The sequence below is a fragment of the Naegleria gruberi genome (genome assembly GCF_000004985.1).
Source record: "Naegleria gruberi genomic scaffold NAEGRscaffold_49, whole genome shotgun sequence".
In the NCBI taxonomy this organism is placed as follows: Eukaryota; Heterolobosea; class Eutetramitea; order Acrasida; family Naegleriidae; genus Naegleria; species Naegleria gruberi.
This window is the reverse complement of record NW_003163278.1, coordinates 180,962-197,014: the sequence shown is the minus strand read 5'-3', so window position 1 is coordinate 197,014 and position 16,053 is coordinate 180,962. Positions and strand designations below refer to the sequence as shown.

At 32.7% G+C, this 16,053-nt stretch overlaps 7 protein-coding genes across 7 annotated transcripts in view; 2 read left to right on the top strand and 5 right to left on the bottom strand.

The window, feature by feature from the left end:
* Positions 1-330: 330 nt before the first annotated feature.
* Positions 331-4,104, bottom strand: NAEGRDRAFT_81041 (uncharacterized protein; the record flags this gene model as incomplete). The annotated part of the gene is made up of 1 exon (XM_002672992.1): positions 331-4,104. One exon carries the CDS (start codon positions 4,102-4,104, stop codon positions 352-354), a length of 3,753 nt encoding a protein of 1,250 aa, XP_002673038.1. The 3' UTR covers positions 331-351.
* A 486-nt stretch (positions 4,105-4,590) lies between these two features.
* Positions 4,591-5,946, bottom strand: NAEGRDRAFT_71841 (uncharacterized protein; the record flags this gene model as incomplete). Its single annotated transcript, XM_002672991.1, has 2 exons — positions 4,591-5,253; positions 5,299-5,946. The coding sequence occupies 2 exons, from the start codon at positions 5,944-5,946 to the stop codon at positions 4,591-4,593; spliced, it is 1,311 nt and encodes a 436-aa protein (XP_002673037.1).
* A 317-nt stretch (positions 5,947-6,263) lies between these two features.
* NAEGRDRAFT_71840 (uncharacterized protein) lies at positions 6,264-7,185 on the top strand (the record flags this gene model as incomplete). The annotated part of the gene is made up of 2 exons (XM_002673075.1): positions 6,264-6,884; positions 6,961-7,185. The coding sequence occupies 2 exons, from the start codon at positions 6,264-6,266 to the stop codon at positions 7,183-7,185; spliced, it is 846 nt and encodes a 281-aa protein (XP_002673121.1).
* Positions 7,186-7,939: 754 nt separating this feature from the next.
* On the top strand, positions 7,940-8,628 carry AM59 (uncharacterized protein). The gene has a single exon (XM_002673074.1). It carries the CDS (start codon positions 8,026-8,028, stop codon positions 8,470-8,472), a length of 447 nt encoding a protein of 148 aa, XP_002673120.1. The 5' UTR covers positions 7,940-8,025; the 3' UTR covers positions 8,473-8,628.
* Positions 8,629-8,652: 24 nt separating this feature from the next.
* Positions 8,653-11,518, bottom strand: NAEGRDRAFT_51841 (uncharacterized protein; the record flags this gene model as incomplete). The annotated part of the gene is made up of 2 exons (XM_002672990.1): positions 8,653-9,435; positions 10,610-11,518. The coding sequence occupies 2 exons, from the start codon at positions 11,516-11,518 to the stop codon at positions 8,653-8,655; spliced, it is 1,692 nt and encodes a 563-aa protein (XP_002673036.1).
* A 257-nt stretch (positions 11,519-11,775) lies between these two features.
* NAEGRDRAFT_51840 (uncharacterized protein) lies at positions 11,776-13,578 on the bottom strand (the record flags this gene model as incomplete). Its single annotated transcript, XM_002672989.1, has 1 exon — positions 11,776-13,578. The coding sequence occupies one exon, from the start codon at positions 13,576-13,578 to the stop codon at positions 11,776-11,778; it is 1,803 nt and encodes a 600-aa protein (XP_002673035.1).
* A 1,195-nt stretch (positions 13,579-14,773) lies between these two features.
* Positions 14,774-16,053, bottom strand: part of NAEGRDRAFT_51839 (uncharacterized protein) — a gene marked incomplete at both ends in the record, with an annotated part of 2,650 nt that continues 1,370 nt past the window's right edge. Inside the window, one exon of the mRNA XM_002672988.1 lies at positions 14,774-15,249. Within this exon, the coding sequence (XP_002673034.1) occupies positions 14,774-15,249 (476 nt within the window). The remainder of the gene's footprint in view (positions 15,250-16,053) is intronic.

Below are 16,053 nucleotides of genomic sequence, written 5' to 3'. Positions count from 1 at the left end.
CAAGAAAAGATTGCCCACAGAATTAAGCAACAAAGGGAAGAAGCAGAGCTAAAACTCAAACAAGAAACAACCTTCAAACCCTCAATCGCTAGGAGTACAGGTATCTTGAACTATTCGCCGCAGAGTCATAAAGAAAGATTGGAAACAAGAAGCCAAAATACCAAAAAGAAATTGGAAGAAATGGAGAAGGAAAAAGATCAACGCGAGATGGCAGAGTGTAGCTTTAAACCTGTAATTCACAAATCACCAGAATATATTAAGAAAATAGCCAACTCTATGAGTTTGTTGAGACAGCAGCAACAAGCAGAGACTAAATATGCAAAACCTCAATGGAAATAAATATGATATTTTTTAATGCTTTTTTGTTTCAGAAAGAATATCAAAATCAACTATAGCCATATTTGCCAGAGAATCATTCGAAGGCAGTGTTTTGATTTCATTAATCCAATGTGCGTGATCTTTCTCTATCATTGATTCTGATGGAATTGGTCGTAGCACACAAGCACTTGGTACATCCAATTTTACCAAATCCATATTACTCACAGAAATATTCTTATATAAAACAGCATTCAATGGGGTTATTAGTGGACTCTTACTCTTAATATCCTCCATAGTTGGTTCTTGAGCCAAATGGTGAATTTCTTTTGTGGAAATGGCTATTGAAGGAATATTAGAAATATTATTGTTTACAACAGGAACAGGTTCTTCCTCCTCTTCTTCATCTAACATTGACAAACTTGCATGACTCATACATCTAGTGAGATGATTCTTTTCAACTTCTTTTTTGGGTGGTTTAATATCGATTTTTGGTGGGACTATTTGAGTCTGTGTGGCAGTAATAGGGTGAATTGGATGGTGATTATTCATATTTGAATTTGTAATAGGAAGGTGATGAACGATGGTTTCTTCCAAAGGTAAAAAGTCAGAACTGGAAGACATATTTCTAGGCATATTTGTTGCCTTTTCATCCGTCAGATCTGCCTTGAAAAAGCTGTCAATACTACTATTGCTTGGTAATTTCATTGTTGTAAAATCTTCATTTGTAGAAAATAATCCAAAGCTGCTGTTTGAAGGAAACCCTGAACTAAATAGATTTCTATTTTCTGCTTGGTTATTAATTTGATTTGTTGAGGAGGCTTGATTTTCAAAGTTGATGATATGTGGGCTTGATGAGGTGGTATTTTCATAATTAATTAAATTTGGAGTTATTGGTTGGTAGTCTAGAGGTTTGTGTGGTGAAATTAGGGAAGGAATTTGTTGTTGGTGATGATGAATATTATTATTTGGTTGATAGGACATTATATCAGGGGTAACCTTATTAAAATTCATAATTTCTGAATTATCTAATGAAGGTATTGTTTGCATTGGAGCAAGATTAAGTGTCATATTGATACTAGGTAAAATATCATGATTATAGGTAGAATCTAATCCACCAAGTGACATTTCTTGTTCTGAATCCTTTTTTCTATTCTTTCTCGTTGGTTCTTGAGAGGTATTCTTTCTCTTCTTTTTAGTCATATCCTTAGCCGAGCTAGACCTTGAAGATGCTGAACTTGTACTGTTAGGAGTTGTGAGATATAAATCACTCTCTTCGGATCTATTTAAAACTGATAGAGGAAGAACCTCATCATCTATACTTTTAGCTACACTAAATTCTCCCATCAAATTAACTTGTTCCTTGTAAGGAATCGGTATGGATGGTTTTTTATCATCATGATTAGCATGTGGTTGAGCTTTAGCCTTTGGCTTTTTTGGTTTTGGTGGTTGTTGTCCAGCTGATGGATTTCCAGGATTATTACCTTGCCCGTTTAATTCAAGAACAAAATAATTATCCTCAAAATGTTTGCATGTCTTTAAAGATTTTCTTAATTGTCTATATTTTCTATTTACTTTAACTCCCCAAGTCGATTGATTTCCTTCTAATGGCATAACCCCTTGATATTGTTTGTTTTGGCCATTTTGTTCATTAGAGTTAGAGGATGATATTGGAGAATGTGAAGACATTGTATAATCGGTTGAGATATTGTTAAGGGTTTGTTGGGTGATAATGTCCAAATTACTTTCCGTTGGTTTTGATGTGATGCAAAGCAAAGTTGGAGGATTGCTGTTGTGAAAATTACCTGATGTTGGTGATGGTACAACAACTCGAGGACTATTACTACTATCTAAAGATTGTTGTAATGAAAGGCTTTTCTGAATATTTAAAACAGATGATGCCTCAAGTGGGTTACTATGATGACTACTATGATTTTCAGTGGTGCTAGTAGTGGTGGTGGTGATGAAATGCTGCTGACCAACAACGTTATTAACAACACAACTCGTATGTGGCAATGTAGTTTCACTAAAATTGTTGTTTGAATATTTTTTTGACTGATTATTCTTGCCAAATTGTTTAACCACCGCCGCACTTTCGCTATCACCAGGAAGGGAGAAATTTATGTTGTTGCCAACACCACAACAGGTTTGGGTTGAAGTTTTGGGAAGAAGGAGTGGTGGTTGGATACATTCATCTTGGCCTGGATTTGTATCAGATGGTGTTAATATTGGTGTAGATTGAATGAGGGTTTGTTCCGAGATGGTTGTTGGAGTGGATCTCGTAGAGGAAGTATGTGAGTGGCTGCTGGATATCATCGATGAAGAACATGAGGAAATTCTTCGAGGAGATGATAATGTTGATTGTTTGGGTTGAGTATTAATAGAAACATCAAATACTGAGTTTGGTGTGGTTGCCTGTTGCGGATTATTGAATATTCTATTCAAGTTGCCTTTCGGAGAGATAATGAATTGTTGTTGTGTGGACTCAGTCATAGAGTCTGAAAGTTGCTGCATTGGTGTTGAATAATGAGATTGAGGTGATGTTGGACTGATACCAGTATTACCTCTGATTATTGTAGAGCTTTGAGATGATTCCAAACTCTGATTTTGTAAAGAAGAAAATTGATTATTAAGAAATGTTGTTATGTCCACACTATCTGAGTAATGAGGAATGACTGAGGAGGAATTTCCATTTTGCATTATCATTGAATTACTCAAATTGTCAATTGAGTATCTGCCATTAGAATTTAGTACTGGCTGAGAACTATACTTGGATTTTGTTGTTGGGGAATTATCTTCATCCACCATTTGATGCAAAGTTAGGGCTTCCACATGTTGTGAAAATTGCATTTGCACATCCTCAAATGATTCAAACATTCTGTATGCTCCACTATTCCCCAATTCCGAATTATTTTCTATTGAATTGAATGATGAAGATTTTGATGAATCATCAGTAAGTGAATTATTAGAATTATTCATCAAAGCAGTCCATATCAATCTTGATAATTGGTTTTGATCTGAGGGTGATAAGCTAGTTATATTCTGAAGAGCTTGTGAAACATTGAAAATATCAGAAATTTGAGATTGACAAGCATTGTCACAATCTAAGGAAATTTGCTGAATTGAGGTTTCTGAGGTTTGATTTTGGGAGTTCCTATTTCTCATTCGATCTTCGCTTAAATCTATTAAGGCGTTATTGTCCAGATTCATTGAAGCGGATCGGTCAGTCATCCGAATGAGCTCGCCCTCAATCAAATTATCAAATAGAAGAATCTTTCTATGTGCATCAAAGAGTGAGAACAAGTTGCTTGCTTCATCACTACTAGTGTTGCTTTCCTTGATGATATTATTTACATTGTTACTGAATGATGAAGAGGAATTACATGTATTGCCATTATGAAAATTGTTTGATTCTTCTGTCTGAATCATATGGGCATGCTCAACTTGCTGATGTTGCTGATACATGTTGTTCGACAGTAAATGATTCCAATTCATGGCTGATGATGAAACACCTCCAAATATATTAACATCATTACTATTATCTGTATAATTTGATGTATCCAAGTATTGTTGTCCATCTATTTTAACCTGCCTTAAAGATTCGATTACATTATTCAACAATTCAGTATTTGGTGTGAGAGGAGTGATTAAATTTTGATTGGGTGAAGCATATTGTTGAAGAGTGAGAGGTGAAGTTAAGGATGTTGAATTCCCTTCTCCTTGTTGGTAATTAGTAGAATTATTATTATTATTATGGTCATCAAACATTGAGATGGTAATTCTTTGCATTTTCTTTGAAGAATAACCCAAATATGAAATTTCAAACAAATGGGTTGTTGCAGCTAGAAATGTGTTGAAGAATTGGGTCAGGTCTGGGTTTCTTCCTTGACAAGTTGCAAATTTGGTGTGTTTGTTGTTGTAAAGAGAGAAAGAAGGAAAAAAGCAAATATCCAGAAGATGTGTGTTTAATCTTTTTTCTTCTTGGTTATTTTGGAGGAATCAAAAGTAAGAGTTTGATTCTGAATTCGTCAAGAACAAATAAGTGCATGTATTAATAACAAAACACAACGGTGAATTTGGCGCGTTTGTTTTACATTCTTTCCTTATTAGAACCTTAAGATGACAGATTAGTGGATAGAACATTCCACACCAGAAAAGGTATATTTAACAGAAACGTCTTTCTTTCTTTGTATTCCACTCAGTTGTTGGTGACTGTTCATCTATTTAAAAAAGTCGATTGGAATAAGAATTTATTGACCTAGTAATTTGTTATATTTAGGCAGATTTAGGATTGGATGAGGTAGCGGCACTAATTGAAGAGTTGTTGGTTGACTTGGATTGATTTTCTTCATCTAGTTTCTTGTTTTCAGTTTCCTCTTTGAGTTTCTTCTCTTCATTTTGCTTTCGTTCTTGTTCTTCCTTTTGTTTCTTCTCTTCTTCTTCTTTTTTTAATTGCTCCTCTTTGAGTTTCTTCTCTTCCTCAAGTTTCTTCTTTTCTTCCTCCTCTTTTTTCTTCTTCTCCTCTTCTTCCTTTTTCTTCTTTTCTTCTTCTTCTTTTTTCTTTTTCTCTTCCTCTTCCTTTTGCTTCTTTGCTTGCTCCTCTTTGAGTTTTCTCTCCTCTTCCATTTTCTTCTTCTTTTCCTCTGCTTCTTTGATTTTTCTTTCCATTTCCAACTTTTCTTGTCGTATCTTTTCCTGTTTTTTACGTTCCAATTCTCTGAGTTCTGCCTCCTTTTCTGCCTTCTTATCAATGTTTGTTGGATCGTGCAAGAACCATCCAGTAATTGCTGTTGACACTTCACAATTATGAACACTGAATGCATTGAAAATCATTGAAATAACTGATTGTCCATTCCAATCTGGTTCAGTTCCCAATTCTAATGGTTTATCAGCACTGGTTCTGAAAATTGCACCATCAGGAATAGTTCCTTGTCCATTCTATAATTCTCTTGATAAATATTTATAAATTGTTCCTAAACTTACCTCACAATCGTATGGTTTTGCCAAACTAATCCTCTTGTGAATTTTCACAAATTCTCCATTCTTTAATTTAGAAGCATGCATCAATGAATGATCAAAATAAATGTCAGGTTGATTCAAATAGACAATGAGTTTGTCCTTCAAATGCTCATTGCAATATTTCACAAATATTTCTCTATTCAACTGTTCACGAATGTAATGAATTTTAATCTTCTTATCAGCAAACATCAATGACATGATTTCAGAATTGTAAGTTTCGTCAATTTGAAGTAAATGATATTCAGAAACTGATGGATTCAATAAATTCATTTGAATGCTTGTCAGCAAATCAAGATAATAAACTTTATCTCTTGCCGAAATTCCAACAATTAACTGTGAAACAAGTACTGTTTCCGGAAGTTTAATTTCATTCTTTCTAATTTCTTGGGCAATTTCCAATATTTGTTTCTGTGATGTCTTCATATAATCACCATAATCTTGTAAATTATATTTAATTCCTCGCGAATGTGGTATGAAAACCGAAACTACCGATTCCTTTCGAATATTATTTGTTTGGCTATTGTCTCCTCTCAATATGAACAAGAAGGAAATTATCACAACAACTAAAACAACTACAGAAAACGTGATGGCTAATCCCCTATTTGAGAACATTTTTTTTGTTGTCTGTTGGACCTTTGAAATCCTATCCGAAAGGTGTCATCATAATGGATAATACAACAAGAATTTAAAAAATGGTCAACTCTAAGACATCATTAAATCTTTCAATGTGTCTAATGACCAGGAAACGAATTTTAATTTCCATCACCATTCTAATAATTGTAGTCATGATAATTCCGTATCTATTTATTTTCGGTCGTTGGAGGAAAATTACCAACAATAATAATTCTACAACAATACGATTTGATTCATCATCTTCATTACTATCGGGGTGGAAAAGTAAATATTCAAATTTATTCGAAACTAAAATGATGACTCCAAATAATTCAAGTACTGGTAGAAATATTCTTACCTATTTCAGACAATTTAAACAATCGGGTCATCAATTAAATTTCTACAATTACCAATTGAAAACCTCACTTTTAAGGCCATTTTCTGTGGATTACTTTTTCGATAATTCAAATTCAATGCGTAAATTTACATTAAATGTTTTGGAGAGGAATTTACTGAGTGAAAATCCACAACTCACTATTGTAACTCAATTGATTGGAAGAAATAGAGAACAGCAAACGTATCAGGAAATGTTGGCAAGTATTCAAATGAATTTGTTGAATCCTTTCATTTCAGAAATTCACATGTTGCAAGAAAGTGAAATTTACAATTCTGATTTGAAACAAATGATCCATTCAGAAAAGATTAAAATTGTAAATTTGGGACGTAAATTGATGGTTTCTGATTTTATGGAATATTCTAATAAGAATTTGAAAGATAGAATTGTAATTCTAATTACTCCAAATATTTATTTTGATCACACCATTGTCCATGCCACTAAGATTGGATTTAACACTCCTCTAATGCTTTCTAGGAGGCAACTTTTCAGTGTCGAGAAGGCACAATGTGAGGATAAAGATAATTGTCTTGCAGCCATGAAGGTAAGAAGCTTCATTATTTCAATTCATTTATATTGGTTTTGTAATGTTTCACATTTATAATAACTAATGAAAATAGGACACTCACGATGCACTAGTATTCAGAACAACCATTCCATTCTCTAGAAATATCATTTCCAAATTGAAAACCATTCCATTGGGAAATTATGGAAGTGAGAATGTAATTATGCGACTTTTTAAGAGGGAATACAATTTTGAGATTAAGAACCCATCAGAATCAATATTTCTCTATCAATTTGTGAAACCCTATGTGAATACAACCATCAATTTAAGAAGAGTTTGAAAATGATTTTAGAAAATTTTGATTTTTACACCAACGAGTTGAATTAGAGAAAATCAATTCCTGTCAATTTAATACTACCACTTCTCAAAGCCATAATACAATGCTCTTTTTTAACACCTTCCATAAACTACAAAAGGAACTATGATTACAAAACTTGCCAACACTTTACAAAAAGTTAAAAATAGATGACACAATGAGCGCTGTCATGATGCCACACAAAATTTCGCGATCACCAAACCAGAGAAGAATTGAACGTTGCAATCCAAGCCTTCATGTTCACTCACATTCAACACACCTCTGTAGGCTTCATACAAAAAAAACCACGATCAACACTTTGCCTTGCTCATTGTGTTTTTCCTTCAGTGTGTTTTGATCGGCAACAAAATCTCTCCGTTTGTGTTATCTGAACCCATCGATAGTGGTCCTTTTCCAGAACAAGAGATTTTGCAATCATATTACTATCCTTATCATACAGCGTAATTTTCCAAGTGTTGTATTTTTCTCTCCCTATCGATATTATTATTATTTCGATCGAACAACAACGAACGTTACTTATCATCCTTGGTAAATCAATTTAAAAAAAAAATTGTTTGAACATTCTAGAAGCCGTTTTTATACAACACTCTCTACAACAGCATCATACAATTTTCTCTTTTGAAACCAACCGACAAAATTTTCCCTCTCAACAATACTCGACTTTCCTTGCCTTGCCAGCAACAACAACAGCAGCAGCAACAATATTACTCGCGGTATTACTCTAGTAACTTTTCCATAGTACTATTATAATCCCTTTTCAACTTTTTTTGTACATACACACACTCATCATCATAATATTTCATCATGCTGGAAGAAATCAAGTCCGTTACTGCTTTCTTTTCAAAATGGTTAAGCGACAAGTTTGACCAAAAGGTAGTGAATGAATTTAAGAATGCCTTGGAAAGCGAATTATTGGTTCGCTTCAAAGGACATTGGTATCCTTCCGATCCACAAAGAGGCCAAGCTTTCCGATCAATTTTAATTGATGGAGTTCAAACTGATCCTCTATTGATGGATATTGCCTCTAGGTTGGGCATTAATCTCAACGATTTTGAAAATTGTCTACCAAGAAATTGCGTTGTTTTTATTGATCCTTATAGAGCAGTCTGCAAAGACCTCGAGACTGGTAGAGGAAACTCATATCATGTTATTTATCAGGGAAAACCTGAAGCTAACAATGATCTCTCTAAAACACTTTTACAACAAAAGGAGATACCCAAAGGTGTTTTAATAGTTTCATCATCCAACTAACCCTTGACAGGTGTCAATTCTTGCCAAGTTTCCTAACCGTTTATCTCTTTTTACTAAGTTATTTCCCTCCCTATAATTCTTTTCCCACATTGTGAATAATGTACAATAAATTTAGTCACAAATGATATCTATTTAGATATCAATTATTTATCTAGAAATTAATTCAAAATTTTAATATTTTTAATTAGTTGAAACTATGATACCAGAATCATCATGTGCTGCTACTTTATCCGATTCATGCATAGTCACATCAACAGTAGAATCCCTCATTCTTGTGAGTTGATTCTTTAACTTGTTTTGCATGACAGACTTTTTCTGAATCTTTACACTTCCTGATGATGAAGATCCTTTGCAACCACCTCCTCTTTTGGAGGTGTTACTGCTTCCTCTTGGTGTTGGTGGTAAATGAGCTTGAATTGCTACGATAGCAGCACCTCTGTTACTTTGTCCAACACTATAGTTGCATCCACTACATTCACAAGATCCTTTGGATGTGCCACAAGCTGGTTCATTGATTGAGCTCCCAAAAACAATCTTGAAATAATTAGAAGTAGCCTCTGAGGCTTGCTTATTTGTCTCATCTACAGGTTTAATCTCGTTTAAATCTGATGGTTCTATATGTTCTTCTGAATGAAGATGGCTTTGAGTAAAGGAATGGTGGTAGGAAGGTGAAGTTACAGTCGAATAAGAATTAGGGTTTTGGGTTGTTAATAAATTAGTTGAAATGGAGGTTTGCTGAGAAGAAGGGGATTCTTGATTTGTTTTTGATAAACAGCAAGGTTGGTTGCAGTGATGGTGGGAAGATTGTTTGTTGTCAAAACTAGGAGTTGAGGAATTGTTGCTTGGAGGTAAACTTGTTGATGATGGAATATTAAGGGCTTTTGCTCCATTACTATTCGCTTCATTTGATGAACAACTACAACAAGTTTTTCCACTCTTACAAGCAGATGATTGAGTATTCATCTGTGGAATTTTACTACAAGGTGATGATGTTGCTGTTCTCGATTTGTCCAATGTTAAAGAAGAGCAATTATAGATAAACGAATACGGGTTGCAAGAACAGGAGGTACAACAATTAATATCTTGATGGGAAAGGAAATTGTTGGTTGGAGTTACTGAGGTACACATAAATTAGATACTCGAATTAAAACAAAAAGTAAAATAGTCAATTTCTATAAGGTATTAGAGAATTGACTCGTTTGTCGTATAATATATAAATATAAACTACTACTAAAATTGCTGTTTTTTCACAATCAATAATACTAAAGTACTAGTAGATTAAGTTTTAAATCAAACCAGTACTCCAATGCTTTTAATGTTATTTTCACTGCTAGAAATTTACGTAATCCAATTTGATTATTAACAGCAATCACTTCTTCTTGTTGTGTGTTGCTATTGTGTGTCTAATAATTCAACGTTCCAATAACACCAAAGTACTCTGTAGAGTTATTTTTTCTCTCTGAGTTTCTACACGCACATGATGATGCTCAATGGCCGCCCTACTCTGCGAATCATCTCAGGGAGTCTGAGATACACAAAGGATCATCATGTTGTGTAGGCATCCGTAATGATTTGTGTGTTTGCCTGCAACAGGCTGTTGAAACTTATCGTGATTGGTAAACAAGAATGTTTTCGTTTTTGACTGAATTTTGCTTTTGGCTCCTAGAAAGGGCCTATTAATTGCTCGCGCGTTTTTTGAAAAATTGGCGTAATGCAATTTGGATTTTTGCAACTTGCATAAATATTGCCATAAAAGGCATTGAGGAAAGAGAGATGATTTGACATGATTATGATTTGATTGTTGATTAATCTACTGTAGATTGATAGAATGAAGGTATTTTTGTAATTTATATTGAGGTGGTCTAAATTGTTGCCTTAAATATTTTTGACCTGAAATGAACAAATTCATTTATGGGATTTGTAACAATTCTTGTACGGGATCAGTTGGTTATATTTGGATTGTTTATTACTGATTAAGATTGGAAAATTGTGCCAGTACAGTTAAGCATTGATAATGACATCACTCTTTAGTAGTGGTGCACTTTCGAATGAAATTATTTCATTTCACTTATTGATTTGGCACCTTCATCACCAATTTGAATTACTGGACACAATAATTTTATTTGTAAACAATCACCTTCTTATCATTGGTACAAACATAAAGTTCTCCAGTATATTGATCCAAACACATTCCATAAGAAAACATTCCAGATTTGAAAGTCTTAATTAATGATCGATTCTCTTGCTTGAAAGCACATATTTGTGACTTTCTAATATTAACAATCAGAATATTCTTCTCAATTGGATCGAAAAGAAGACCACCACTATCAAAACCTATTATTCCTGTCGAGGGTCTTGATTTATCACTAAAATCAAAACTTGAACTTTTTTGAAATTCTTGATTTTCATTTCTTTCATAAATATGGATATTGTCATTACAAGCATCTCCAACAAGGAAGGAATTTGAATTGAGAGAGGCAATTCCATAAGGTGTTGAAGCTAAAATATCTTGTACTTTCATTCCAGTAATTGAATCCAATACGTGAATTCTTCCTATTGACATATCAGAGACTAAAATTTGATTTTCATGATAATCTCTGTACAATATTTCAACAGTTGAAGGATGATTAAGATTTTCTACCTTCCAAATACAGAGATTTTCTATTGGCTCATTATTTGAAAGTAGCAATTGTTCAAGATCAAATTTAAACAAGACTGAAGGAGACATTGAAGTGACATATAAATATTCCTTTTGATTAATCTTTTCAATATTTAAATAATTAATTCTATAGTTTTGAAATTGAATTGATTTTTTAAATTTTCTTGAATGCAAATCAAACACTTGAATTCTGTCTCTGTCAGTTATTATGACACAGTGAAATTGATGTGAAATTTTTACATCCAATGGATGTACAAAGTTGTCTTTCTCCTTGATTTTCCCATTGCCGAATGTGTGGACAGGAGTAAAATTCAAGGAGAAACCAATCTTGTTTTTTGTTTTCGGGTTGAATTGCTCTTGAAGTTTAGAATAGAGAATAGTTTGCATTTCAGCAAGATTCTCAACAAGAATACATTGTGTGGGTTCAGTTTCTGCCATTTTTTATTTTAATGTTGATCTACTCCAATTGTAACCTTCACAATTTTGTTGGCTTTCACTCAGTATTACAATTTCACTGAATGAATGTATGTCTTGGTGATAAGGAAGACCCCTTTACCTTTATTTCGTTTTTGTTAATAGAAATAAATCTATTGTTGTTAGAATGATGGGATCTCATTACAGGATTCCTGTAATGAATCTGATGACTAATCATTAATTGCATAAAATTTTGGCATCTCTTCGATAATGGTCAGGCAACTTTTGTAGAGATAGGCCATTCTTTCCTCTCCATCAAAATCATGGAACACTAGAGTATCTGTACTGTATTTGTTTCGAATACCTTTGCAGTATTGGTCAAATGGAACTCCTTCATGTTGAATATGTTCAAGAATATACTTAAATCCATCAAGCAGGGTAACACTTGTGATACCTGGATAAGCCATTCTACTCATAAGAACTACTTTGAAATAGTTTACAATTCGTTCAATACATGAAACATCCAAAATTGTTGGTGTAAAATAGTTCGTCATTATTTCTATTGATTCTGTAAGATCGTCCACTTGATGATAGTCCAAAAAATGGCACACAATATAATGATTGATTAATTCTTTGAATGATTGCATGCTTATTTTCAATCTTGTCGTTAGAATATTTAAATCTAACTTTTCAGGATAGATTTCAAAGAATGGCTTGAGGGAGGTGTTGATCGAACAGAAAGAGTAGCTTTTAAATACTGAGTAAATAAAATTGTAATTTCCTTCTGAAGTTTCAATTATTTCATAGGGGTCAAAATTTTCAATTTTGGGAAGCAAATCTGGAATCTTGGAGGAATAATTGAATTTGTGAAATATTATTTTGTAATCTTCCTTTCCAATCAATCCTCTTTTTTCTAATAACTCTATTATGACTTGTTCCTCTTTCTGTAAAAAAATATTGCGCTCTGCAATATTCGAATAGTGAATAGATTTTTCTTCGATAATTTCCAAAAGCTGACAAAGACTGTCCACAAGTATTGTTGGATTATCAAATAGTCTAGGATTGAAATATTCTAAACAGTGGAAGGCGGTTCCAGCATGGTTTATGCAATTCTTGAAGATTTCCAGGAATCTATTTGGATAAATAACATTAATGATTTTCTTCAAATATTTCAATATCACCATATTGTCTTTGTTAATAAATGTTCTGAAAGTGATAAATGGATCACTTGCTCTTTGGTAATTTCCTTCTACAGAGATGTAGCTCAGTAAAAATTCTAAAAATTTGTCCACTCCATTTTCATCTACATCTCGAACTACATAACAACGCAAAATATTTTCTAAACTATTTTCTTTAAGAACAGGTTTAAACCTTTCTAAAAATGAAGTTAATTGTTCTGAGCTAAGCTCTCTGTCAAAATCAACCGAGAACATATTTTCAACAATTTCAAAAGAATATTGTTTCCAATACTCATTAGCAAAAACAGAATCATTATTTCTTCCATTGAGAGTGAATTTTTCAACATGATTAAGAAAATATTGCGCCAAAAAACCATCAGGTTCATAATTAATAACTGTCAAATCAAATTCATTCTTAATTTCATCCAATCCTCCCACCATCATCAATTTATAATACATGAAAACAGCTGATTCACTCAACTTTTTAAATCTCATCCCGAAAGCAGTTGATTTTTCTCCCTCATCATCATCCATATACTTTTGAAAACTAGGCTTTTGTACCGATTCCTCCTTTAAAATCTGTGTTTGATAAAACCTCTTCAATTTATCCAATATACCCTTGTAATGATTAATTCCCTTCTTGGTGCTTCTTGATTTTCCTCTTTTCTGCTCCGATGATGATAATTTACCAATAAACAAACTCATCTTGGTTTTTAAAAAGTTGCTCAGCAATGTTTTCCAAACAATTTCATATCGATCCAATTCATTCCAAGCCTTACAGGCAGACAGGAGGGAAACTCCATCACGAATCGAAAGAAATTCAATAATACAAAATAGAGTATCTGCGTGCATCATTTTCTGTTCATTTTTTTTAATCGTAATTCTTGGATTTATTTGGAAGATGCATCAAATTTGGAAGATGAAGAAATTTAATTTTAAAAATTAATTAAAAAAAAATGAATCAATTGGCTGATGATAATTTGATGGATATTTTTCGATTTTTGCATTCTCTTGAGTGGGTATTGACATTATCGAGAGTTTCCTCTCTGTGGAGAATTCTTTGTTTTGAATTAATTCAAAAGGAATTTGACAAAATTCAAACTAATAATCGTAGCAATCCAGCTCTTCGGAATTTTGAGCAAATATTTAGTACAGAGAAGGGACAGTTATTCATGTTGCGATCTATCAAGAAATCTATTTATCAGTGGGCTAGCATGATTGTGGAACGACATGGAAACTTGATGAAAGTGATGAATGTTAATTTCAGTTGGTTAAAGATGGAAATGACATTGTTGAATAATTATAAGAATAGGAAGTTTTTTGTAAGTTTTCAATATGAATTTGGTTGTGTTTAAAGCAATAATTAAGAAAAATCTTTGTAAAAGTGGAAATGTTGAAGATTCGAGTAAGTTTAGTTTTGAATAGTTTAATAATTTTGTATCTTTAGAATTCCTTGTCATGTTGGAGAATGAAAAGAGTGGACACCCTTTCAAAAAACTGGTTGAAAAGCCCTATGTTGGTTCTTTTTCAATTTTTGGAGAAAAAATTCCACTTCCTAATCTAAGCGACCAAAAACTGAAATCTAATTATTCATGGTGGCATACACATGAATTCTTATGTGATCCAGAAATTATGGAAAATTCATCTTTATTAATCCCAATTATTGACACAAGTAATAATCAAAACATTAAATTCCATGGTCGCTTAATGAATGAAATTAGAGAAGCTAAAATTAGAAATGATGTTTCTGATATTGGATATAGGAATATGGATACAAGTAGTAACAATAGTCATTATTTATATAGACCAGTTATAGTTATTGGAATCAATTCAACAGGAAGTAGTCAACGGATACAATACGAAACTCTGGATCGGATGTCATTCAATTTGAATGGAACCTTATATGTGGAAATGGATTCATCGAATGAAGGAAAGCAAGTAGATAAGGTATTATTGTATGGATTATTATTGATTTACTTTCAAAAAGTTTACAAAATACAATTCAGATAATTTTTATAATTGGTTTTCTTTGTTATTACTCTTTTCCAATTTAGAGTAATAGATTTTTTATTTGAATATCATAAATTTCAAGCCAAACTTTGAACTCTTTAGTTCTTTCGAGTCTTGAGAATGTATCATACAAATTTCTAACAACATCAGTGAGTAGAGCTTCAATCAATTCACCAACAGTTGGAGGTTCATTCTGTTTGGCACTATTCAACAATTTATAGAAATTCATTTTTGCAGCATGTGAAATATTGATTTCATACATTGAATTAGCAAGAAAATAATCCTTCTCTAGAGTTTGTAAAGTTTCAAGGTCCATTGTTGAATTCTTTCCCTCCTTATCTAACTTCATAAGGTCCATATAAATTGCAAAGTTTTCAGAGGACATTTCTTTAAGGCAGTAATTTTTGAGTAATTCTTGAAATTCTGGATTTTTAAGGTATTGAATGAAATTTGACTCATAGTCTTTCCCTTTCACCATCCACTTTTCAATCATTGATTTGATAATTACTACACCTCCTGCAACAAAAGTAAATGTAAAATAGATTAAGAATCTGAAAAATAAATCTACATGAACTTGATTTTTAGGAATTGAAGCAATAATAATCAATATAATAATTACTATGAATAGTGCCATGTCAACTCTGAACATGAATGGATCGTCAAAGATCAAAAAATGTCTAATTCCTCTTTGTTTGATCTTTTTCCAATTTAAACTCATATCAACAAGAACTGTCACAACTCCAATAATGCAACCAATCAAGATATAAATGGCTATTAACATGTTATGCAAAGCAAACTCATCAAAATCGTCATTGTGAAACACAATAAATATTTGAGCCAAGTATGGTAATGAAACAAATAATGAAACAATGAGAGAAATCAGTCCTGTAAAAACAATACCAAACCATACACTAGAAAGTACTTTTCTCCTTCTAATACTGTCGATCTTTACAGATGTATTCGATTGTGCCATAGCATGATACAGATTTCTGAGATAGTAGAATCTTATAACAGTGAATATGCAAATCAAAATTACCCAATTCATAACAGTTCCTAAAATCGTTAATCTTACTTTGGCACAATAACTATCGAGTGCGTACATTTCCTGAGTCTCAAAGTAGACACATACAATTGGTGTGTAAGGAGTTAACAATCTTCTCTTAATGGCTGGTAACTGAAATGATTTAGTAGCAAATAAAATTACATAATATATAATGACAAGTACGCTAACTGGAATGATCCAATAATCAGATGGAACAAAGCTCATCTGGGTACAATATTCATTTGTACAGTAGGTACAAGTAGAAGGGAGTAGATTTG

Bases quoted from the DNA above. Each gene is read 5' to 3' on its own strand.
- AM59 (XM_002673074.1), top strand. From the start codon at position 8,026: ATGCTGGAAGAAATCAAGTCCGTTACTGCTTTCTTTTCAAAATGGTTA.